Source organism: Lonchura striata, chromosome 19, assembly GCF_050655825.1.
Source record: "Lonchura striata isolate lonStrDom1 chromosome 19, ASM5065582v1, whole genome shotgun sequence".
Lineage (NCBI taxonomy): Eukaryota > Metazoa > Chordata > Aves > Passeriformes > Estrildidae > Lonchura > Lonchura striata.
Genome location: NC_140721.1, coordinates 3,420,875 through 3,439,615, shown reverse-complemented (window position 1 = coordinate 3,439,615; position 18,741 = coordinate 3,420,875). Strand labels below are relative to the sequence as shown.

General features: G+C 43.5%; 1 protein-coding gene across 5 annotated transcripts in view; it reads left to right on the top strand.

Moving 5' to 3' along the window:
• Positions 1 to 18,741, top strand: part of VPS53 (VPS53 subunit of GARP complex) — a 63,318-nt gene that overhangs the window by 16,469 nt on the left and 28,108 nt on the right. For 2 of the 5 annotated variants that reach the window (XR_014949544.1, XM_021524902.3), the window contains exons 5-13: positions 2,005 to 2,091; positions 2,339 to 2,454; positions 3,576 to 3,695; positions 8,992 to 9,070; positions 9,920 to 10,063; positions 11,338 to 11,480; positions 12,405 to 12,546; positions 13,948 to 14,049; positions 17,304 to 17,398. Coding sequence is in view for 3 of the 5 variants with exons in the window: in XM_021524902.3 (XP_021380577.3) it covers positions 2,005 to 2,091; positions 2,339 to 2,454; positions 3,576 to 3,695; positions 8,992 to 9,070; positions 9,920 to 10,063; positions 11,338 to 11,480; positions 12,405 to 12,546; positions 13,948 to 14,049; positions 17,304 to 17,398 (1,028 nt within the window). In the remaining 2 variants the exon portion in view is untranslated. Of the gene's footprint in view, positions 1 to 1,663; positions 1,686 to 2,004; positions 2,092 to 2,338; positions 2,455 to 3,575; positions 3,696 to 8,991; positions 9,071 to 9,919; positions 10,064 to 11,337; positions 11,481 to 12,404; positions 12,547 to 13,944; positions 14,050 to 17,303; positions 17,399 to 18,741 lie in introns of those variants that run through there. The other 3 variants (XR_014949543.1, XM_021524901.3, XM_085557266.1) reach the window with 2 other exon arrangements.

The following is an 18,741-nucleotide window of genomic DNA, read 5'->3' as shown; positions in this document are numbered from 1 at the left end:
GTTTTAAGGAATGAAACAAGTGTTTATGAGCAATTCTGATTTACTCAAGTTTGCAGTTGAGTTCCCTGTGTGGGTTTTTTTTTATTTTTTAGCAGTTATGGAAATGTTTTCTCTGAGGGATGAGCTGCAGGACTGGAACAGAAGAGCAGCTGCTGTTTGGTCTCTCCCTCTGTCCCAGCCACATTTCTCACAGCAGGAGACCACAATTCCTTAATTCATCAGATGGAGCAGAGCACACATTGTCTCATTTGTGTTTTTCCAGAGTTTTTAAGGAGGTGAAAGTGTCAGGACCAGGTGATGACACCAGTTTGCCTTATTTTTGGCAGTTTTAAGTGCTCAGGGACAGAATCCCATTTTTCTCTGCTCAGTGTTCCAGGAGCAGTTTTTAGGTGAGGATTTTGCCCACCCTGCGTGTGCTGCTTTCCACTGAGCAGCAGGAATTTGTTCTTCACCCACTTTCCTGTAAAGGCTGGTTTTTATTACAATTATTAAATATCACCATTAGAGAAATAGGTTCTTTTGAAGAAGCTCTGAATTCCTGGGACTGTGCAGAAAAATCAGCATTTGCTGTTAGTGCTGAAGCAAAGGGAAACAGCAATTGGGATCTGTAAAGAATTTCAGGCTGAATCTTGAATTTTATACAGACATATGCAAAGCTCAGACCATGCAAGACAGTTGCTGCTTGCTTAATAACCACTTATTAATTACGTTACAGAGTAATGTACTGCAGGCCTGAGTACAGAGACAGAGCTAAATATGTTGAAAAGAGCATTCTTTGCTTCTTTGCTTTGCAGTTAATCCACAAGCCTTTAAATGGAGGAGAAAATTTAATTCTCAAAAGAATTGGAGAGGCTGCTGGGGACTGTTCAGCCACCCTGCAGAACATTTTTGTGTGTTCATGTCCCTCAGTGAACATCTGTGACACCAATCCATAAAGTGTTAACTTCCATATGATTCAGAAGATTTTTCAGAGGAGACTTTTCCTCCCCCCCCCCCAACTCTGGAAAATGAATTATAAACCATCTCCAGCTTTTATTCTTTTATTATAACCCAGCTATATTCCAGCAAAAACTCCTGGCAGATAGTTTCCTCATCCATTTCCAAATGAAGATGTGTTAAATTTATTTGCTGAAGGAACTTGTAGCTTGTGCTGTAACCTTGGTCATGGGACTGGATATAAAACCAGAGGGATAGAAGCCCACTGAACAGCAGGGAACAAAGTGGAGCTGGAGCTGGAAATGTTATCAGGCTGGGAAGGCAGAACGTGTAGAATTACTTCAGAAGGCAGATTTTGGACATGTGATTTTGGACATGTGGCTTCGTTCACTGCATCCACGTGTGGTTCACTGCTTGTGTGAGGTCAGGCTGTGCCATGGGTGTATAAAAGGGACCAGGTGCCCCAAGGAAATAGCACTAAAATCCAGGTGAGAGCCATTTCCTGGGCTCCACCTCTTTACCTGTGCTTAGAAAGAGCCATTCCTCCTGCAGGTGTGTGGGAGGCTGAGCTGCCCATTCCAAAGGAATCAGCATCATGTTTTCCACCAGGATAATGTCCTCCTAATTCAGCAAGGGGTTTGGGCAAGCACTCAGTGTTCTATATGTGTCTTTTTTATTTATAATTAATGATGGGCATAGAGGTCTTGTGGAGGTTTAATTTTTCTGCTCTAAATACATGTTGATCAGGAGTAAGTTCTACCTATTTTCCCACACTTAGTATGTCAAAATATATTCTAGTAACCTTAAAGAGCTGTTTTCATAAAATATCTTGATGAAATTTTGCCAAAGCATTGTTGTAAAATGGATACTGAAACCCTGGCCCACTCAGGTTCAATATTCCAACGTGGTACATTGACTTTTGTTGTGCTGCTGGTATTTTCTTTGTAAGAAAGCTGCTCCCCTCCAGTGCCCCAGCCCCAGGGACTGTTAAGAGCTATTGTGTATTTCTTAGAAAGGTGAAAACTGAATGCAGATTTTCTTTCCACTCTGACCTTGTTTCTTTTCCAGGCCCTGGAAGAAGCCCAGAAAGCCATTCAACAGCTCTTTGGTAAAATTAAGGATATTAAAGACAAGGCTGAAAAATCTGAACAAATGGTGAGCAGCACTTTCTCTCTGGCCTTTGAAAGGGAGGGGACACTGACTTTTCCTGTCAGTAACATTTTTGTCCTTGGTCCTGGCTGGTTGGTAATTTCCTACTGAGCCTGTGCTGAACCTGTAATGTTCAGAGTGCTGCTGAGCTGACACCTCTACAGCCCCAAAGAGGAGAGAGTGGCTTCTTATCTCCTGAAAATTCCATTGCTGGGCCTTGATATTCAAGCAGAATCCTTTTTTCATTCACCAGGTGAAGGAAATCACCAGGGATATCAAGCAGCTGGATCATGCCAAGCGCCACCTGACCACCTCCATCACCACCCTCAACCACCTCCACATGCTGGCAGGGGGGGTGGATTCTCTGGAGTAAGTGGGGAGCTCTTGGTGTTACTTGGTGTGAAGTTTGTGCAGTGTTCTCTATGGGTCTGTCACAGCCTGCCTGGTTTTTTGGAGGGAATTTTGCTTCCAGGTCTGCCAGATCCTTTCCGTGTTGCTCTGAGTGACCCCCAGCCTGTGTTGTTGTGTTTAATAATTTGCAGCATTGATTGCTTGGATTGCTCTGTTGTTCCTTGGTGATAAGGAACGAGTCTGGCTTCAAGGAGTAGGACAGCCTGTTAGGAATCCTCATTAGGGATGTGCTTTTGGGAATTTGGGAGGATTTTTGTCGCTCTTGTATCTAAAATTGCAATGAGTTTTGGTAAAAGTCTACTCTAATTTTCATTCTAGCATGTCTTCGAGGAAACCTTGCAGCTTGTACTGTGTGTAAATTAGGGGTTAAATATATCTAATAATCCTTTTTTGTTTTTTTAATATGCTTGAGGAACACACAATCTAGGAAAATACACTTTTTTTACATGTTGCATCTGTGAAGTTGCACAGCCTGTTCTTGGTTTGTAGCAAATCCTGCACGAACGCCGGGTCGTGAAGTGCTGAGAATTAAATTTTACTTAGCCTGCTGTCTCCACTGGAATGATCCTAAAGGATGATATAAAAATAAATTAACTTGAATTTCTTTTTTTTTTTTTTTTCCCTGTCAGTTCCCTGTGAAAGTTATTAACAGAGAAGTCAAGGCTAATGGCTTTTCAGCATCGTTCTCCTCCAGAGAAGCTTTAACTCACACTTTGTGTGTGATGACGAATGGCTTCACTCAGGTCATTACAGTGAAATAACATTTACTGCCTCCGGACCCATACTGGGAAGCGGATGCATTCAGTAGTTTACATGTTCCTTGCCAAGTGTTGCTTTTGACATTTATGGCTTTTTTTTTTTTTTGAGGCATTGTTAGATGTGTGCCAGATTGGTTTATTTTAGCATCGCTTAAGTGAAATTTTAATGTTGAGTTGGAATGTTAATGAAGAGCTGTGTATTTTAGAAAAATAAATGTCAGTAGGGACCAGCGTGACCCAGTGGGGATGAAGTAACCTGTGGCATTACCACCCAGGATTTTCATTGAATCTGCCTTTGTAAATCTTTAATTTCCTCTGCAGGGCTATGACCAGGAGGAGACAATATGGGGAAGTTGCCAACCTTCTCCAAGGTGTCGTGAATGTGTTGGAGCACTTCAACAAATACATGGGGATCCCTCAGATTCGACAGCTCTCTGAAAGGTAAAAGGTCCAAACCCTGAGCACTTCCTTTCCTGCTGGGGAGGAAAGCTAGGAAATGTCTTAGGCAGGTTCAGAGTCTCAGGGATGTGAAGCCTGGATATGGTCCTTGGAGCTTCTTTACAGCCAAAACAAACAGGTTAAAACTGGACAGAGCTTGCTCCAATCTGGAGCAGCCCATTCTGTTCAACAGCAGTAATTAGTGTGGCTGTAACTGGCTCTGTGCTTTTTACTGACTGGCTTTTCATTTCCTCACCTGGAGGAGCCTGTGGAAGTGCAGGTTGTTCTGTGTGATGCTCACGTGCAGGTGTTTGTGGTGAGCCCTGGGGTGATGCTTTCTCCTGCTCTGTTCAGCTCAGTGATGGAGCTCAGCAGGCTGGCACGAGGCACAAATCTGTTCATGCACATGGTGATGTCTGGGCCCCTTTGTGCCTCACCAGGAGCATCACTGCTGCTGAGCTGCTGCCAGCCTGCAGAGCCCCAGGGCTTGGACAGGCAGGATTCCTCCTTCTGTGTTGCCAAACTTAGTTATTCTGAGCACCTCCAGTTTCTTCTGCCAAAACCTGCTGCCATTGCCCAATTCTGCTGAGATTTGAGGTTTATAGCCAATCTTCTGCTGGCCTTTGTACACCTTTGATTTTCTGAAGTGGAGCTACACTAATTTGGTGAGTTTTGGTGGAAGTCCCCACCACCCTCAGCAGTAGCAGGTGAGGGCTCAGTGGTCACTAAGCCACCATTTCTCCTCAGTCTTGGCTTCCTTTGGGATGTGACAGCTGGAAGTGGAGGGAACAAGGTCCTTCCTATTCTAGGGGACATTGCTGTCCCTGCCTGAGGTGACTTTGCTCATTACTGAGGTACTCAAAGGAGTCTTCCAGGCACAGTCATTAATTTTTTTTTTTGGCAACTCCCTTTGCTAAGACAGCAGCTGGCTCCCTGTGTTGTTTAGTGATGGAAACAGAGTTTGAATGATTTGTTTGTAATGTTTTCATGTAAATCTGTTAGACTTTCTTTATGATATAGACACCTCTTCCAGAAAACACAGATGGAATCCATGAAGCAGAGCAGAAGAAAAATCCACTCTAAATCCAGAGTAGGGATGGGGTCTTGTTTAACAAAGCATTTGACCATAAGCATTTGCTTAAATGAACATGAACATCAAGGAAATGTAAACATATGTCAGTTCTTTTCTGAGTTGAGTCTGTTGTCTATTCCAGCCTTGTGCTCAGAGAGATTGCTTGCAGTGGTAATGCCCTTTGGGCAGAAACCTGCTGTCCTTGGCCATTTTAAGGCCAAATATTAATTTAAGCCTTGCTCTAGAATTCTGGCTGGTTTTCCCTTTCTGGTGGATGATTATTTAATACTTTTGTAGTTGCTGATTGTTACAGAAACCAGTTCAGGCTCCTGCTAAAAGGCAGGGTGGTTTTGAGTCACGCCAGCAGACTGGCAAGGACATGGAGGAAAAAACTTCTTTTGTTTTATTCTCCCTTCAAGATAAGGATCTGAAAAGCTCAAGAAAGTCTGTTCCTCCTATTTTTAGAATTGCCTCGGCAGGGTTTTCCTTCCAGTGTTTATACAGGGAGAGCTGCACCATCTGGTAGTGATAGAGGAGGCTGCTTGTGGGGTGAGAGGAGCAGCTCTGGGGTGCTGCTGGGAGCTCTTTACTGCTCCACATCCAGGCAGAAAATTCCTGCAGGGAGGTCCATGGCACCATCATTCTGCTTTTGGAGTTTCACTCCGTGGCTGTGTGTTAGGGCCTGGTTTGGAGTTGACTTTTCTCTCTCTTTTGCTTGGAAATCGTTTTGTGATTCATGAACCATCAGAGGAAGTTTGCCTGGCTTCTTGCAGGGATATTTTTAGACTGTGAAATTGCTGGGGTTTGGTATCTCATGGATTTGTTCTAATGGTAGAAGTGAAGCCTCTAGGATGTTTGGGAAGGCAAGAAATGCTTTAGTAGATGTTGGCACAGACCTGTGACAGTAAGCAATGTCTGTTATATACAATAAGCCCATTATATGCACTGCTAAAGGAGGAGATTCTGTTGCTTTCTGAAATAAAAAGCCTCTTTTTTCATGGTGTGAATGGAGTGAAGCCAAGTATGAATGGGAAACCATGGGAAGGAGAAGTGCCTGCTTGGTGGTGTTAGATGTGCTCTTTGTCATGGGGTATTCAATTTAGGTTGCTGCTCCTGGATGCTGTGAGAAGTAATGATGTGTTTTTAATGTTGTTTTCCACCTGTTCTGTCCCTTTGAAAATAACCAAGCCAAAATCCCACTGTAAGGATTCATTGGAAACCTGGACTGAACTCTCAATTAGTTGGCTTCTTGTGCTGATCCTGTTGAGTATTGATGTAAAAATGTTACAGCTCAAAGCCAAATGTAAATATTTTCCTAAGAGCGTTCCTAAAGCAATTTCTAATGCAGTGCATTGATAGTTGTTGTAGTAAACAGGAATATTTTCTTATCTCTCACTCCTTTGCTGTTTTCCATCTTTGGAGGGAGGTACAATTAGTGGTCCCAAACCCACCCAGAAAAATGGTCTTGCAGGCCTAGCAAATAGTGGAAAAAAGCCTGGAAAGTATTTAGGAGAAAGATAATTATCAGTTTGCCACAGGAAAACAGGCTGGCTCAGCCTCTTTTTATCTCAGCAAGCTGCCAGGCGTGGTTTAAGATTTCTGGTAGCTTTGGCTAAAGGAATTGTGGTTTCTAGTAATTGAATGTCATTTGAAACATAGCGGTGGGTTTTCTTGTTTTTATTTTTTAAAGGCAGGGGAAATGGAGAACAAAAGCCAGTAATAATAAAACAGAAGTCAGATAAACAGAAATTATTAATAGTTGGATAACCAGAGGGTTTGGCAGCCCCAGGAAAAGACAATTAATTCCCTGCTGTGTGGGATGGCTGCTGGGATATCCCAGTACATTTCTAGGGGAATTTACCCAGGGAAAGAGACCCTTATCAAAGCCACTTGAGGCTCTGAGAGATCCTAAATCTCTTTTCTGGGCTTGCTGAGCCAATTCACCTGGTGAAGTGGTTCCACACACACCCTCAGGCATGTGCAGGGGAGTCCTTCAGGCCGAATGTCCAGGCTTTTATGGCTGCAGTTTCCACTGCATGGAGAATATTCTGAATTACTGCGAAGCTGACAGCTTTCCACGGGGGCAATAATTTCCAGTGGCTAAAGCAAGTGCCCCCCTTGTCCTCTGCCTAAAGCAGCTGAGCTCTAAAGAGGTGGCAGAAAGGTTTTCTTGCTCCTGGGTGTGTGGTATAATAGTGAAAATAATTCAGTGTTTCTGTGTGTGTGGTTATACCAAAGTGGTTTTTACTGGGAGGGCACTGGGGCTCCCTGTCCTTGCTCACACCTAAACTTTTGTCCGCTTGGATAGCTCTGCCCTGTCCCTCTCTTAGAAAATATGAAGGAAAAAAAAAAATCGAACTTGGTTCTTCCTGCTTGCTTTTGAGAGATTTTTATGCAGGACCTATTTTTAAAAAATACATATTTTTAACATCCCACTTGAGCAAGGCATTCCTGAAAGTTTCTTAATTTAAGGATATGAGAATCCCCATTAAGATTATCCTTAAGTACTTTCCTGAATCAGAGCCTAAAACAACAAAGCTTGTGGACAGGGCTTTTAACTGCTTGACAGAGGCTCTTTTAAATTTGTTGAGTCTTTAGGAATCTGGCTGCTGCTCTTTTCAGTGCCTCCACTGTGCTGCACTGCAGCTGTTGTCAAACAGAAAGGTCCCCACAGCCACTCACAAGGAAAGAAGTATCACTGCTAATAGCTTCCAGTTGTTCATACAGACTCACTAATTTCTGTGACTCCTAATTCTACACACTTCTTGTTTCTGGATTATTTAAAAGATAAAAAAATCAGTCTGTTTTCAATATATTTTTTGTTGTTGTTGTTGTTTTTTCCACTTCTTTTCCTGGAGAATGAAAGGTTTGTTTTTGTGATGCTTTCTCCCATGAGCTACAAGTTCTTTCTTGTAGAATTTAAGCAGGAGTAAAGCTGTAGCTGTGGCTTTCTCCTTAGTGATTAAATTTCCCACTCCTATTTCGACATATTGGTGAATTCCTTTTGTTTCCCACTTAACTGAGTGACTTTACCTGGAAGAGTAGAGGAGTCTCTGAACATTCCTGTGAAGCAGAGAGCTTAAGTGAGAATTATTTTTGACACTGCAGGCAGAAGCTTTTTCAACAAAATCCCCATAAATAAATCCTGAGGAAGGCAGGTCATACATCCAGTTAAATCTCAGATATAAAGTTATATTTCAGCCATCAGTTTTGAAGGACTAGAATTTTCTGCATTTGGCACCATGAAAGAATCCAGCATTGTCAGATCATCTTGTAGGGTTTTGCTACTAATGGAACTCGAATGGGAAGATTAAAGAAGCAGATCATTCCTTGATAAGGTTGAGGAGTCTTAAACAAGCATGAAAAAAATTCCCAAGTCTTCTCCCCACAGTCTGAACAAACATTTTCACAACAGTAAATGTCACCAGTCTTGCTGGAGTATCAATCTCAGTGGAAAAATCCACTGTTTGAGTGATCAGTTTAGACCTGAAAGCCTTTCCAGTATAATAAAAACTGATGGAAGAATTCAAGGGCTGCAGAGGGATAGAAGTGCCTCACTGTTTGCTTTGGCACTTTCTAGTGTGTGTAGGCATTTCCATTTCCCTAGAAGTATCAATTAAGCTGTATTGACTTTTATTTCTGGAAATTGGAAGCTTTATTCTCTCAGCCAAATAAAGAGCATGATTGTGGTTCATTCTACTCCCATTTCATACCTTTGCTCTTTTGTGCTTCTCTAAGACATTGAGAATTTATAGGATAAAACTGCTGCCAGCTGTATTCATTTAAAAATGGATCAGTACACCTGGAACTGTGAAAGGTTCATGGTGAAGATTGAGACATTGTGAAGCTTTTTACGTGTTAGGAACATATTTCTGTTGAAATGTGGTCAACATAAATGAATTTCAATGTAGATCACACTGGCATTAAAGGCCTTTCAAATAGCTGATTTCTCAGCTGATTAACCAGCCCTTATTGAAATATTAAATAACAGTAGGGCAGGAGAATCCAGGCCATGTTCTGCTGCAGCTGAGGGGTCAGTGCTGTGGAGAGTTGTCATTCAGGGAGCAAAAAGTCTCCCACTTTTGACACAAAGACCTTCTTAGTGTGGATGTTTTCTCTTCAGCACCCTTTTGATCCCTTACAAACCTTCCTGCAGCTGCTGGTGTTTCAGCCACCTTGCAGGGAGGTTTTTGAGGAACCCCCAAAGCCCTTCCTGTGTCTTTTTAGGGTGAAGGCAGCCCAGAACGAGTTGGGGCAGCAGATCCTGGCTGACTTCGAGGAAGCCTTTCCTTCCCAAGGTACAAAGGTAAAGTTCTCACTTTCCCTCTTCCTCCCATTGAAAAGTGTCACTGAAAAGGGTTCACTGTGATTATCGTTGGATTTAGCCTTATTTTACCTCTAGATTTGGTCTCTGCCTGTTTCAGGAGTTTCTTTAGAAAGCAAAGGGTGACTTTCCACTGTTGTTGTCACAATTGTGGGGGGGACGTGCCACCCTTCACTCTGCACACAGCTCCTGCAAGAGGGCTGCAGCCAGGCAGGGAATGCCCCAATAATTCATCTATAGGGTTTCCTTGGGGTCTCAGCCAGTCCCTGGTTATTTGTTTGTCACAAAAATCAGTGTTTTGTTCAGAGGAAGCCAAGCAAAGGCTGGCTGTTGAAACGGTACCACCAAGCTTGTGTCTGGTTTACTCAGCAGATACAAATCTGGGCTGGGGCTAAGGCACCAACTGTGCTTCCCCAGCATTGTGCATCCAAACATTTGCAAACAGTAAGGGGAGTATGTGTGAATTTGATTTTACTTTCAAGAAAACACCAGTTCTGTCTTTCAAAGTACCAACTCTGCTGGTTTCTTTATGCAAGTGACAAGTACAGAAATGAGGAAACTCTTTGGAACAGTTGGTGAAGGGCAAATCTGTGTCTGTGAGAAACAGCACCAAAGCAGCCTTTTTTTTTTAAAAAAAAAGTTTCTAAATGTTCTACCTTCACCATGGAACAACTTCATGGTCAGTGAAATGGAAGCAGCTCAGTTTCCATGCAGCAATAAAGAATAGCAGCAGAAAAGAGAATAATAGGAAAGGATAAACCTGAATGCATTTAGGATCACCCATTCAACTTATTTAACCTGAAATAATTTTCTTCCTGTTTATTTTGACAGAGGACTGGTGGACCCAGCAATGTCCTACGTGATGCCTGCCTGGTAGCCAACGTCCTGGATCCCAGGATCAAACAGGAAATCATCAAGAAATTCATTAAGCAGCACCTCTCGGAGTATCTGGTCCTTTTCCAGGAAAATCAAGATGTAAGGGAAGCTTAGCAAGCTCCATTTGGATTTCACATTTTGCTCTGCTGGCATTCATTCTTCCACAGGTTCCTGTGGTGAAAATTTTTTATCCCAAGGGCTTGGAAACACTGATTATGGGTGTGATCTGGAGTTGGTGATGAGCTGGGAGTTGGTGTTATCTCTAGCAGGATTTTCCCACTTTAGACCTCAGTTTCTCAGATCATCACTAGAAATGTTTTGCTCCCCACGCGTAGAAAATAAATAAATTCATGTTAGATTTATTTCCTGCCCTGAAAAGGGTTGAAAAATTAATCTCTGATAATTGCAAACTCAACACCACTACCCCCCAAACAATCAAGAAACACCCCAAAATGCTTAGAAAGCTGAGGGGGAGTGATTTCTAGGAAATTAATTATCTTTATAGACAATTTTTAAACTTCTGTGCTCATGCTAACAGCTTTTTTAAAAATTTGCCATAACCTTCTTGAATTTAGAAAAGCAACCCACACAAACCAAAATCACATTTAGTTCAGAATATATTTTATCAGTTTCAAGTGTTTGACATAGAATAAAGGCTAAACTGCTGAAGTTTAAATAACATTTTTCCATCAAAGTTTTCTCGATTAATCTTTCTACTTTTGACCAGAAAACACAATTATTGAGGGGAAAAAAATCCCATCCTGCTCAGCTTGTAAGAATTTTAGTTGGAGTTTAAATGTGAGCTGAATGTAAGAATCCAGGAATTGCTGCACTCTGATCCCACTGTTGTCTTTAACCTCTCTGTCTGAAACAAAGAGGGTGGGATCAAATGAAATATTATTGGATTGAATTTTCAATAATCTCTGCATGATTTAGGAGTACTGTTATCCTCATTTTCAACAGAACTCGCTCTCTTAATTCACACAAGATAGGATTTTCAGTCTGGCTTGTGTTTAAGCACTCGGAATCCCAGAATCATTTCGGCTGGAAAAGACCTTTCAGATCCTTGATTCCAGCCTTTGCCAAGTCCACTGCTAAACCCTGTCCCTAAGTGCCACATCCACACATCTTTTAAATCCCTCCTGGGCTGGTGACTCAGCCAATTCCCTGGGCAGCCTGTTGCAGTGTTTGATAACCCTTTCAGTGAAGAAATTTTTCCTAATACCCAGCGCATTCAGAGGATGTTAATCGACGTAAAACCGGCTCCGATGGAGAGAGAGCAGCGCTGCAGCAGCAGCACAGCTCTGAATATTTGCAGCTGCTGCTGCTAAAGATGCTGGTGGTGCTAAAAAGTCCTTGTCCCTGGGGTTCAGGTGGCCTGGCTGGATAAGATTGACCGGCGCTACGCCTGGATCAAGAGGCAGCTGGTGGATTACGAGGAGAAGTACGGGCGCATGTTCCCCGCCGAGTGGTGCATGACGGAGCGCATCGCCGTGGACTTCTGCCACGTCACCAGGTGAGCCCCACGCAGCTCCTGCTGCCTCCCCTGGAAATAAAAGCTTGCCGTGGCTCCTGCCACGCTGGTCAGGGTCTAAAGGCAGGGTGCAAATGTCTCTGTGGAATTGTCCCTGGTTGCAAGGAGTGAAGCAAGGAGTGAAAAGCCTGAGAAGTGTCGCTAAAGCGATGATTTTCACATCACTTCAATTTCTCAATTTCCAGCCTAACAGAGGTAAAAATCAGTAATGTTTCAGGCCAAGTGGAATAGCATGAGCTGAGTGTGGTATGAGTGCCTCAGACCAGGCTCTTTGCCAGCCAGAGAGAGGGAAATAGAGGAAGGTGCCAGGTGGAGTCCCAGTAGCACCATGGCCTTTGTTCCACTGTGCTTCCCAAGGTTGGATCCTCAGGGCTTTTCCAACTGGCTGCTAAGAGATGGGGTCCTGTGTCACCCTGATTTTTTAAGATGTTCTAAAGCTTTCTGAGTTTACATTCTTGTAGTAAACTTTTTCATACACTTTCTGTAAATAACTTAGTGTTTTTACATTCCTTCACAGAGGCAGAGAAATTTGATGGACTAGTAGGTTGTCCAGTGTCATTGGAGAGGTGGCACTTTCACCTTCCAATCCACTGTCACCTTTGGAAAACTATAAATGCTAGGGTCAGAAAAGAAACTTCCCTTTTTTTTATCTTTACAATAGCTGCAGTACACGTTGTGTTTTCTTGTGTCCTACAGTGACAGTCCTGTTACCCACAGAGCTCGGAACAACTGTGGTTGTTTGAAATGGGATCTGCAAAGCAGTTTTATGTTAGAGAGCCTCTTAGGAATTCGCCTGAATTTTGTGTTGAAAGTCTCTCTGGGGAATGGACTGTGTTGCAGTGTTAGGTTTCAGACCTTTCTAGAAAACCACATTTGTTTTTTCTCTATATCCCCTCTCTCTTGCAGGGCAGAGCTCTCTAAGATCATGCGCACCAGGGCGAAGGAGATTGAGGTGAAATTGCTTTTGTTTGCAATTCAGAGAACAACCAACTTCGAGGGGCTCCTGGCCAAGCGCTTCTCAGGCTGCACTCTTGCTGATGGCTCAGTGGTAAGGGGATTTCTGAAGAGCTCTCCTTTACTCCTTTTTCTCCTGAGCAGCTTGCTCAGGAGAAAGAAACCCCCTTACCTACAGCTCAGGTAGTGGAGACTACAAAAGGTGTCACCCGCAGCCTCCCCTTGCTCAGGGTGTTCAGTGTGACTCTGCTCAATGTGACTCATAGTTGGAAAAGTGATTTTTAGTTGTGTAGACTGTAGAGAAGATGGCACAGGGCTCAAAAGAGTAAAAAATACATTGCTTGTGTGGTTTTTTTTTTTTTTTGTTCTCCTGGGGCCCTGTGCTGTTTGAAGCCACATAGCTATGGAGAGCCACAGAGTGATTATGGTGTGGTAACTGCCTTGTAATGTTTGTTCTCCACATGTCAGCGACACATCATAACTAAAATTCTCCTTTTCTCCTCATTTCTGGGTGCCACACATTCACCACATGGTACCAGCTTTCAATCCCACATTATTGGGTCACCCTGACTTCCAAGGATTGGTAGTTTCTGCTTTGTCTCTTTTTGTAGATTGTAAAGGCAGAACCAAGGGAAAAAACTTAGGGAATATCTCTGGAGCCATCTTTGAGCTTTTCCTGCCTGGAATCTCAGCCCAGAGCTCTGCCAGCCAAATGCCCTGGCAGCACAGAGCATGTGTGGCTCAGAAGCCACTGGTTTGAGGTTGGCTTCTCTGTCCAGCCTGGTGTCTTGAAGCCTGCCTGGATGTGATAATTCAGCCTCCAAGGAAAGCCTGCTGGACCCACTGGTCATTTGCTGTGGGTGCTGCTAATTAAAAGTGGAAGTTCTGTAATTCCTCCTGGCTGAATTTAGATCTCTCAGGAATATGGCTTTATTTATTCTGACAAATTTTCAAGCAAAATTTGCAGCTTTATTTAAATTGACTTCGCTGGGTTGTTACAAGTGAGAACACCAGAAGGGGAGGGTGTGGTTTCAAATGACAAAAAACCCTGTGTTTCCCCATTTCTGACATGTCTGGAGGCTGTGACATGCTGGCTGTCATTTGCCATGTTTTGTACCCAAAATGAAGGGCACTGTTATAAATAGCAGCCTGGTGAGTGCAGAGAGGGGCACAAACAGTGGGAGCAGCAGTTTGGGGTTTATTGCAGGGCAGAGTTTTGGAGCTGCTGTTGTGGGTTATCCCAGTGGAGACCACACACTTTGGAGTGTGGTTTGGGAGAGTGGAAATGTCATACTGGATAAAATGTCACACTTTAAGGAGGATTCAGACATCATTAAGGGATGGAGAGGGAGCCAGGATCTGATCACCTCTGCTGGGAGAAGGCAAATTGCTGGGCAGTGCTTTGAAGGGCTCAGGAAAGCAAAATGTGGATGCAGCTATGTGCCAGAGGGCACAAAACTGGCTGTTCCCTGAAGAGCTTCCTCTTTTCCAGCAGAAGAAGCCAGAAGTGCCACCTCCCACCACCAACCCCTTTCTGGAGGATGAAACTGGGGCAGAGACAGATGAGATTGTGATGGAGAAAAGTGATACGGACAAAGTAAGTCTTTGAAGTTCTCAGTTGGCAGCCTCTGTCAGAATCTCCAGTGGGGCCTCAGCTTTTCCCTTCCCATTGATTTGAAAAGTTTGTTTTCACAGCAATTAATTTAGTGCAGTTTTGATCCTTTGTGCAACATTCAAGCTCCCAGTACGACCATGCTTTGCTCTGGCTCACTTCACTGAAACCAAAGGAATCTTTATTCCAGTTAATAGTGCAGAGACAATCCTGCCACGTGAGAGTGAGCTGGGTTCTGTTCCAGCCTGTACAGCAACAGCCCAAATGTAACTACAGGATTTCTGTCTGAGTGAGATGAAATAGCTATTTGGGTTTTCAGATCCCCAAAGAAGCTCCTCTACAAACAGTTGCAATTCATATTTTGCCCTGTCAGCTAAGCAAACTGTCTGGAGTCACCAGGCAACTCCTTGAACTTTCAAGTGTCAGCTTTAGATTTTCACTCCGGATAAATCACTTCTGGGATTTTTATCTTTGCAGTGTTTTTTATCCATTACCTCTGCAAAGCAGGCAACACCTAACTGCTTGTACAAGCACAGGGCTTCCAAAGCCCTCTGCAAACATTAAAGGGTGAATGGTAAATGCAATTGTTTTAATTGGCACCAGTATCAAAGCCTGTATTTTTTTATACACCAGATGGATGTTTTCTAAATGTTCAGTTGTGAGTTACTTGAGGCTGGTACTCTTCTTTTATTTAGGGGATTTACAGCCTTGTAAATGAGCCATGTACAGGTGTATTCTGATGGGTGAGCAGGGCCTCAGGACCTAATCAAATCCATGCCCCTGGAGAGATCAGGAGAAGCACAGTCTGATGCACTGCATCCCTCCAGGTTTTCACAAGAGCATCACAGCCAAAGTCCTGAAACAGAATGGCTTAAAAGAAGGCTTTGTTCTTTCCATTAAAATACAGCTTGGACAGTTGGTATTGTGTGGACTTTTTTCAATGAGAGAGATTGGGAACCTGGGGAGACACCTCTGATGCAGTTTTTGGGCAGAGCTTGCTTTCCAATACCTAATGACTGGAAGGTTGGCTTGGATGTGCAGTGGTGAGATGAGAGAACATCCTTGGGGAAGCCAGTGGTGTTAGGAGGCAGGTGAAGAGATCACTGCAACAGTGAGGGCTGGGTTTATTGAGCAGCAGGATGTAGCAGTTCAGGAGCTTCTGAGAGAGGAGCTGCTGTGCTCCCTGTACCTTGTGAAGCCATCCATGGAGAGGAGGCATCCCTGGAAATGCAGTTTGTGGCGAGGCTGCCCTTTCCTTGTAGGAATGCCCTGTGTCAGTGTCACAGGGCTGGGCTCTGCTGCCCTGCAGCCTCCTGTGTGCCAGGTGGGCTCCAGCATTTCAGTGCCAGCAGCTGCTGCTTCGTGCTGGGAGTCTGGAAGTGCTGCAGGGCTCATCTTCTGCTGTCACTGCACGAAGAGCAGAAGGGACACAAAGAGTTGAAGATGAAGGGTTTTCAGTAAAAGAGCCCTTCCAAGACACCAGTCCTGAAAATTCAAGATACTTGGGAATCTGAGAGGGAGCACAAGAATTTTGGGGGTGGTGGGGGGAAATCCATGCTAAAAAAGCACCTCTTTTGGTAATCCTAGCAGTTTGATTTAATCTGTTTACTTTGGATAGTAATGAAAGGAAACTGGGCCAGCTGCAGACCTCCTTGCTGTGACAACAGTAACCTTTTATTATTTCCATCAAACTCAAGGAGGAAATAGCTTAAACATCTGCAGCTTTTGGACAGGCTTGCACACTCAGAAATACAGCTTCAGTGCTACTGTTAAAAGATTTAGTATTCCTTCCACCAGACATGCTGGGAGCAGCGTGGTGCAGAGGCACACAGAGAGCCAGGCCTGCTGCAGGAGCTGGCTCTTGTAGCCTGGTGAGGGGTAAACATTGTGAATCTCCAGCTTTGTGCTGGCACTGCCATGCCAGGGGTTTGGCAGATGGGAGATTTCTGTGATTCCCAGCTATTTTTTATCTCCCAGCTCCAGTGAGTGAGTGCATCCTGCACAAACGGGCACTGGCAGAGGGATTTGGGTGGAGAATGCCTGGTAATGGTTCTGTCCCAAGGTTCTTAAATTCTTCATTCAAGGCTCATAGAGGTGGTCTGGCCTCCATAGAACTATTTTCTCACTTTGGGTTTGCAGCCATAAGTTGGGATTCACCATCTGGGGCTGAATTGTTGCTGGGAAATGTTTGCCATGTCACACTCTGATAGTTCTGCCAAACTCTCAGTGCCACCTCCTCTGTTGTTTAGGAGACAAAGTCCTTTAGGTTTTGCTTTTTTGGTTTGGCTTTCTTTGTGCTAAAAAAAAAAAAAAATCTGCTGGAAAAATTCATATCTTCATTGGCTGGGAGCTGATCTTGGCTTTTCATGGAGAGAAAAGCAAGAATTCCATTCCAGAGTCACTGCAGCCCTCTTTGCAGCCAGTGAAAAGTTGCTGATCTGCTGGGAAGCAACAAGAGAAATTACCTATTGGTAAAAAAGAATAATAACAATCTAGCTGTAGGGCAAAAAAGAGCTTAAAGGCCCTGCCCAGCCTGGCACTTAAACATGCACAAATTGAGGTGTGTGAGTAGTCCCAGTGGCTTTGGTGAGCTGTGCTTGGCCATGGTTAGAGTGCAGCACTAAACTCAAACGGGGGTAAACAGGATGGCTCCCACATGGCACCTGTGCTTAATGCTCTAAATGTGACTTAAAAAATAGAAATCTTTGCATCCCCAGAAACATGTTTCACAGTGAAAGCAGGCCTGTATAATTCTGGCTCCTCCAGTAATTACATGCTGTTTATCTAAATAAAATTCATTCAGATGAAGCCTGTAGCTTTGAGTTATTGCCCTTGACATTCTAAAATGTGAGGGTTCTTTAATCTTGCTTCCAAATAACTGCTACATTTTATTTCAGAGGGGACTAGTGGAGCCTTGTTACTGCTTGAAGGATTCAGAGAGATTTTATTTGCAAACTGCATTAAGATTCTTCAGCTGAAATCTGTCAGCATGGAGCAGCCTTCTCTTTAAGGCTAAGAATATTTTACAAGTGGAAAGATAATTCCTTGGATTGCTAACAGCTCTCTGAGAAGGAGGGAAGACTTGGATATAATGGCATTTATATGCTTTGATGATTTGACAGCAAATTTCTGTGTTACAGTATCTCTAAAGATTTAAATCCTTCTGTGCTGTTGCATTGCTGTTCCTTCAAGGTCTTACAGGGTAGGTTTGAACCAACATTCTGAATGTTTCCTTGCAGCCAAAGAAGCCAAAGGTCCCTGACAATCCTTTCCATGGCATTGTTTCCAAGTGCTTTGAGCCTCACCTTTATGTGTATATCGAGTCCCAGGACAAGTGAGTAACCAGCCTGAGCTTCAGGCTTTGTTTGCTTTTGGATGTGTTAGGTTGTGCTGGATTCTGTACTCAAGCTGCAGAAAATTAATATATTGCAACTCTGCTGCCTGATTTCAACAGGAGCAGTGTTTGTGGTTCAAGAAACTTTGAGTGAGGCCTGTGCTTGGAGAAAATGAGTGTTCAGAGGGCTGTGGAGTTGGTTTTGTGTGTAATTGCAAAGGGCTGCAGGGGTGGTGCCCCTGCCTTTCACTGGAAGAGTTTTGGAGTTCCTGAAATTACTTCTGTTGCCTCTGCAATTCCCACTGCAGACATGTGTCTTTCTTTCATCTCGTGTCTTCCACAAATAATAGGGTTGGGTTTTCTGTAAAATACACATGTGGCTTCGTGGCAGAGGACTTGCAAGATTTGCTTTGTAGGGGTAAGTTATTGGAGATCCTTAGATGAAAGCTGCTGTAGATAACATTATCATTGCTCACAGACTGGGACTTTGTCAGGGGCTTTAATCCCTGGCACCCTTCTTCATCCTCCTCTTTGACTTGCAGCAAAATAACTGGAATGAAAGGAGTTTTCAGCTTCGAGCTCTGAGAAGTTTTCAGGGCTCTCACCACATTTCCTTGTGCACCTCCATTTACACCAGGGTTTAAATAACATCTCAGTAACAACTGCAGTGCCACCTGAGACAGGAAATAGTTGAAAAAGGTTCAATTTAGTCTTTTAGCACGGATTAGTGGCTGGAAAGGAGGAGGTGCCTACTTGGTGTTTCTCATCTGTGTGTGCTCTTCTATCTTCCAAGGCTTTACACATGAGAGAATGTCTAACTCGAGGCTTGTAGAGTCCTGATTTTATCCAAACTCCATGATAAGCATCTTGAAAAAGCTTTTCCATGTCCCATCAACTTTTTATGCTTTAAAAAAAAAAGTCATTAAATAGCTGAAACCTTGCACAGTGCTGTGTCCTGCTGGGTTTAGGTTCTGCTCTGCAGTATAACAAAGGGAAACTGATATTTCCCCCCTGCCCTCAGCCAACTGAGCACAGACTTATTTGAGTATTTCTTCCCTTCTCACTGGGGGCCATTTTAATCCCCATTTTGGTAATTCTACCCCACTGTGCTCCTAGCCCCTTCAGTTGCCTTCTTTTTTTTTCCTTCTCCTTTTCCTTTACAATCATGAGATGTTTTATATTATCTTTATAGCCACAAGCTGCAGGGAGTTCAAAGAAAAACTGCCACAGTATTCCCCATGCTGCCCCTGACTGCCAAAAATTGCTTTCCTTCACGATTTTCTCTCTTCTTCTCCCTTTGAACTTTTGAGGAATGTGTTGCCAGTGTCTGAAAATGAGATGTT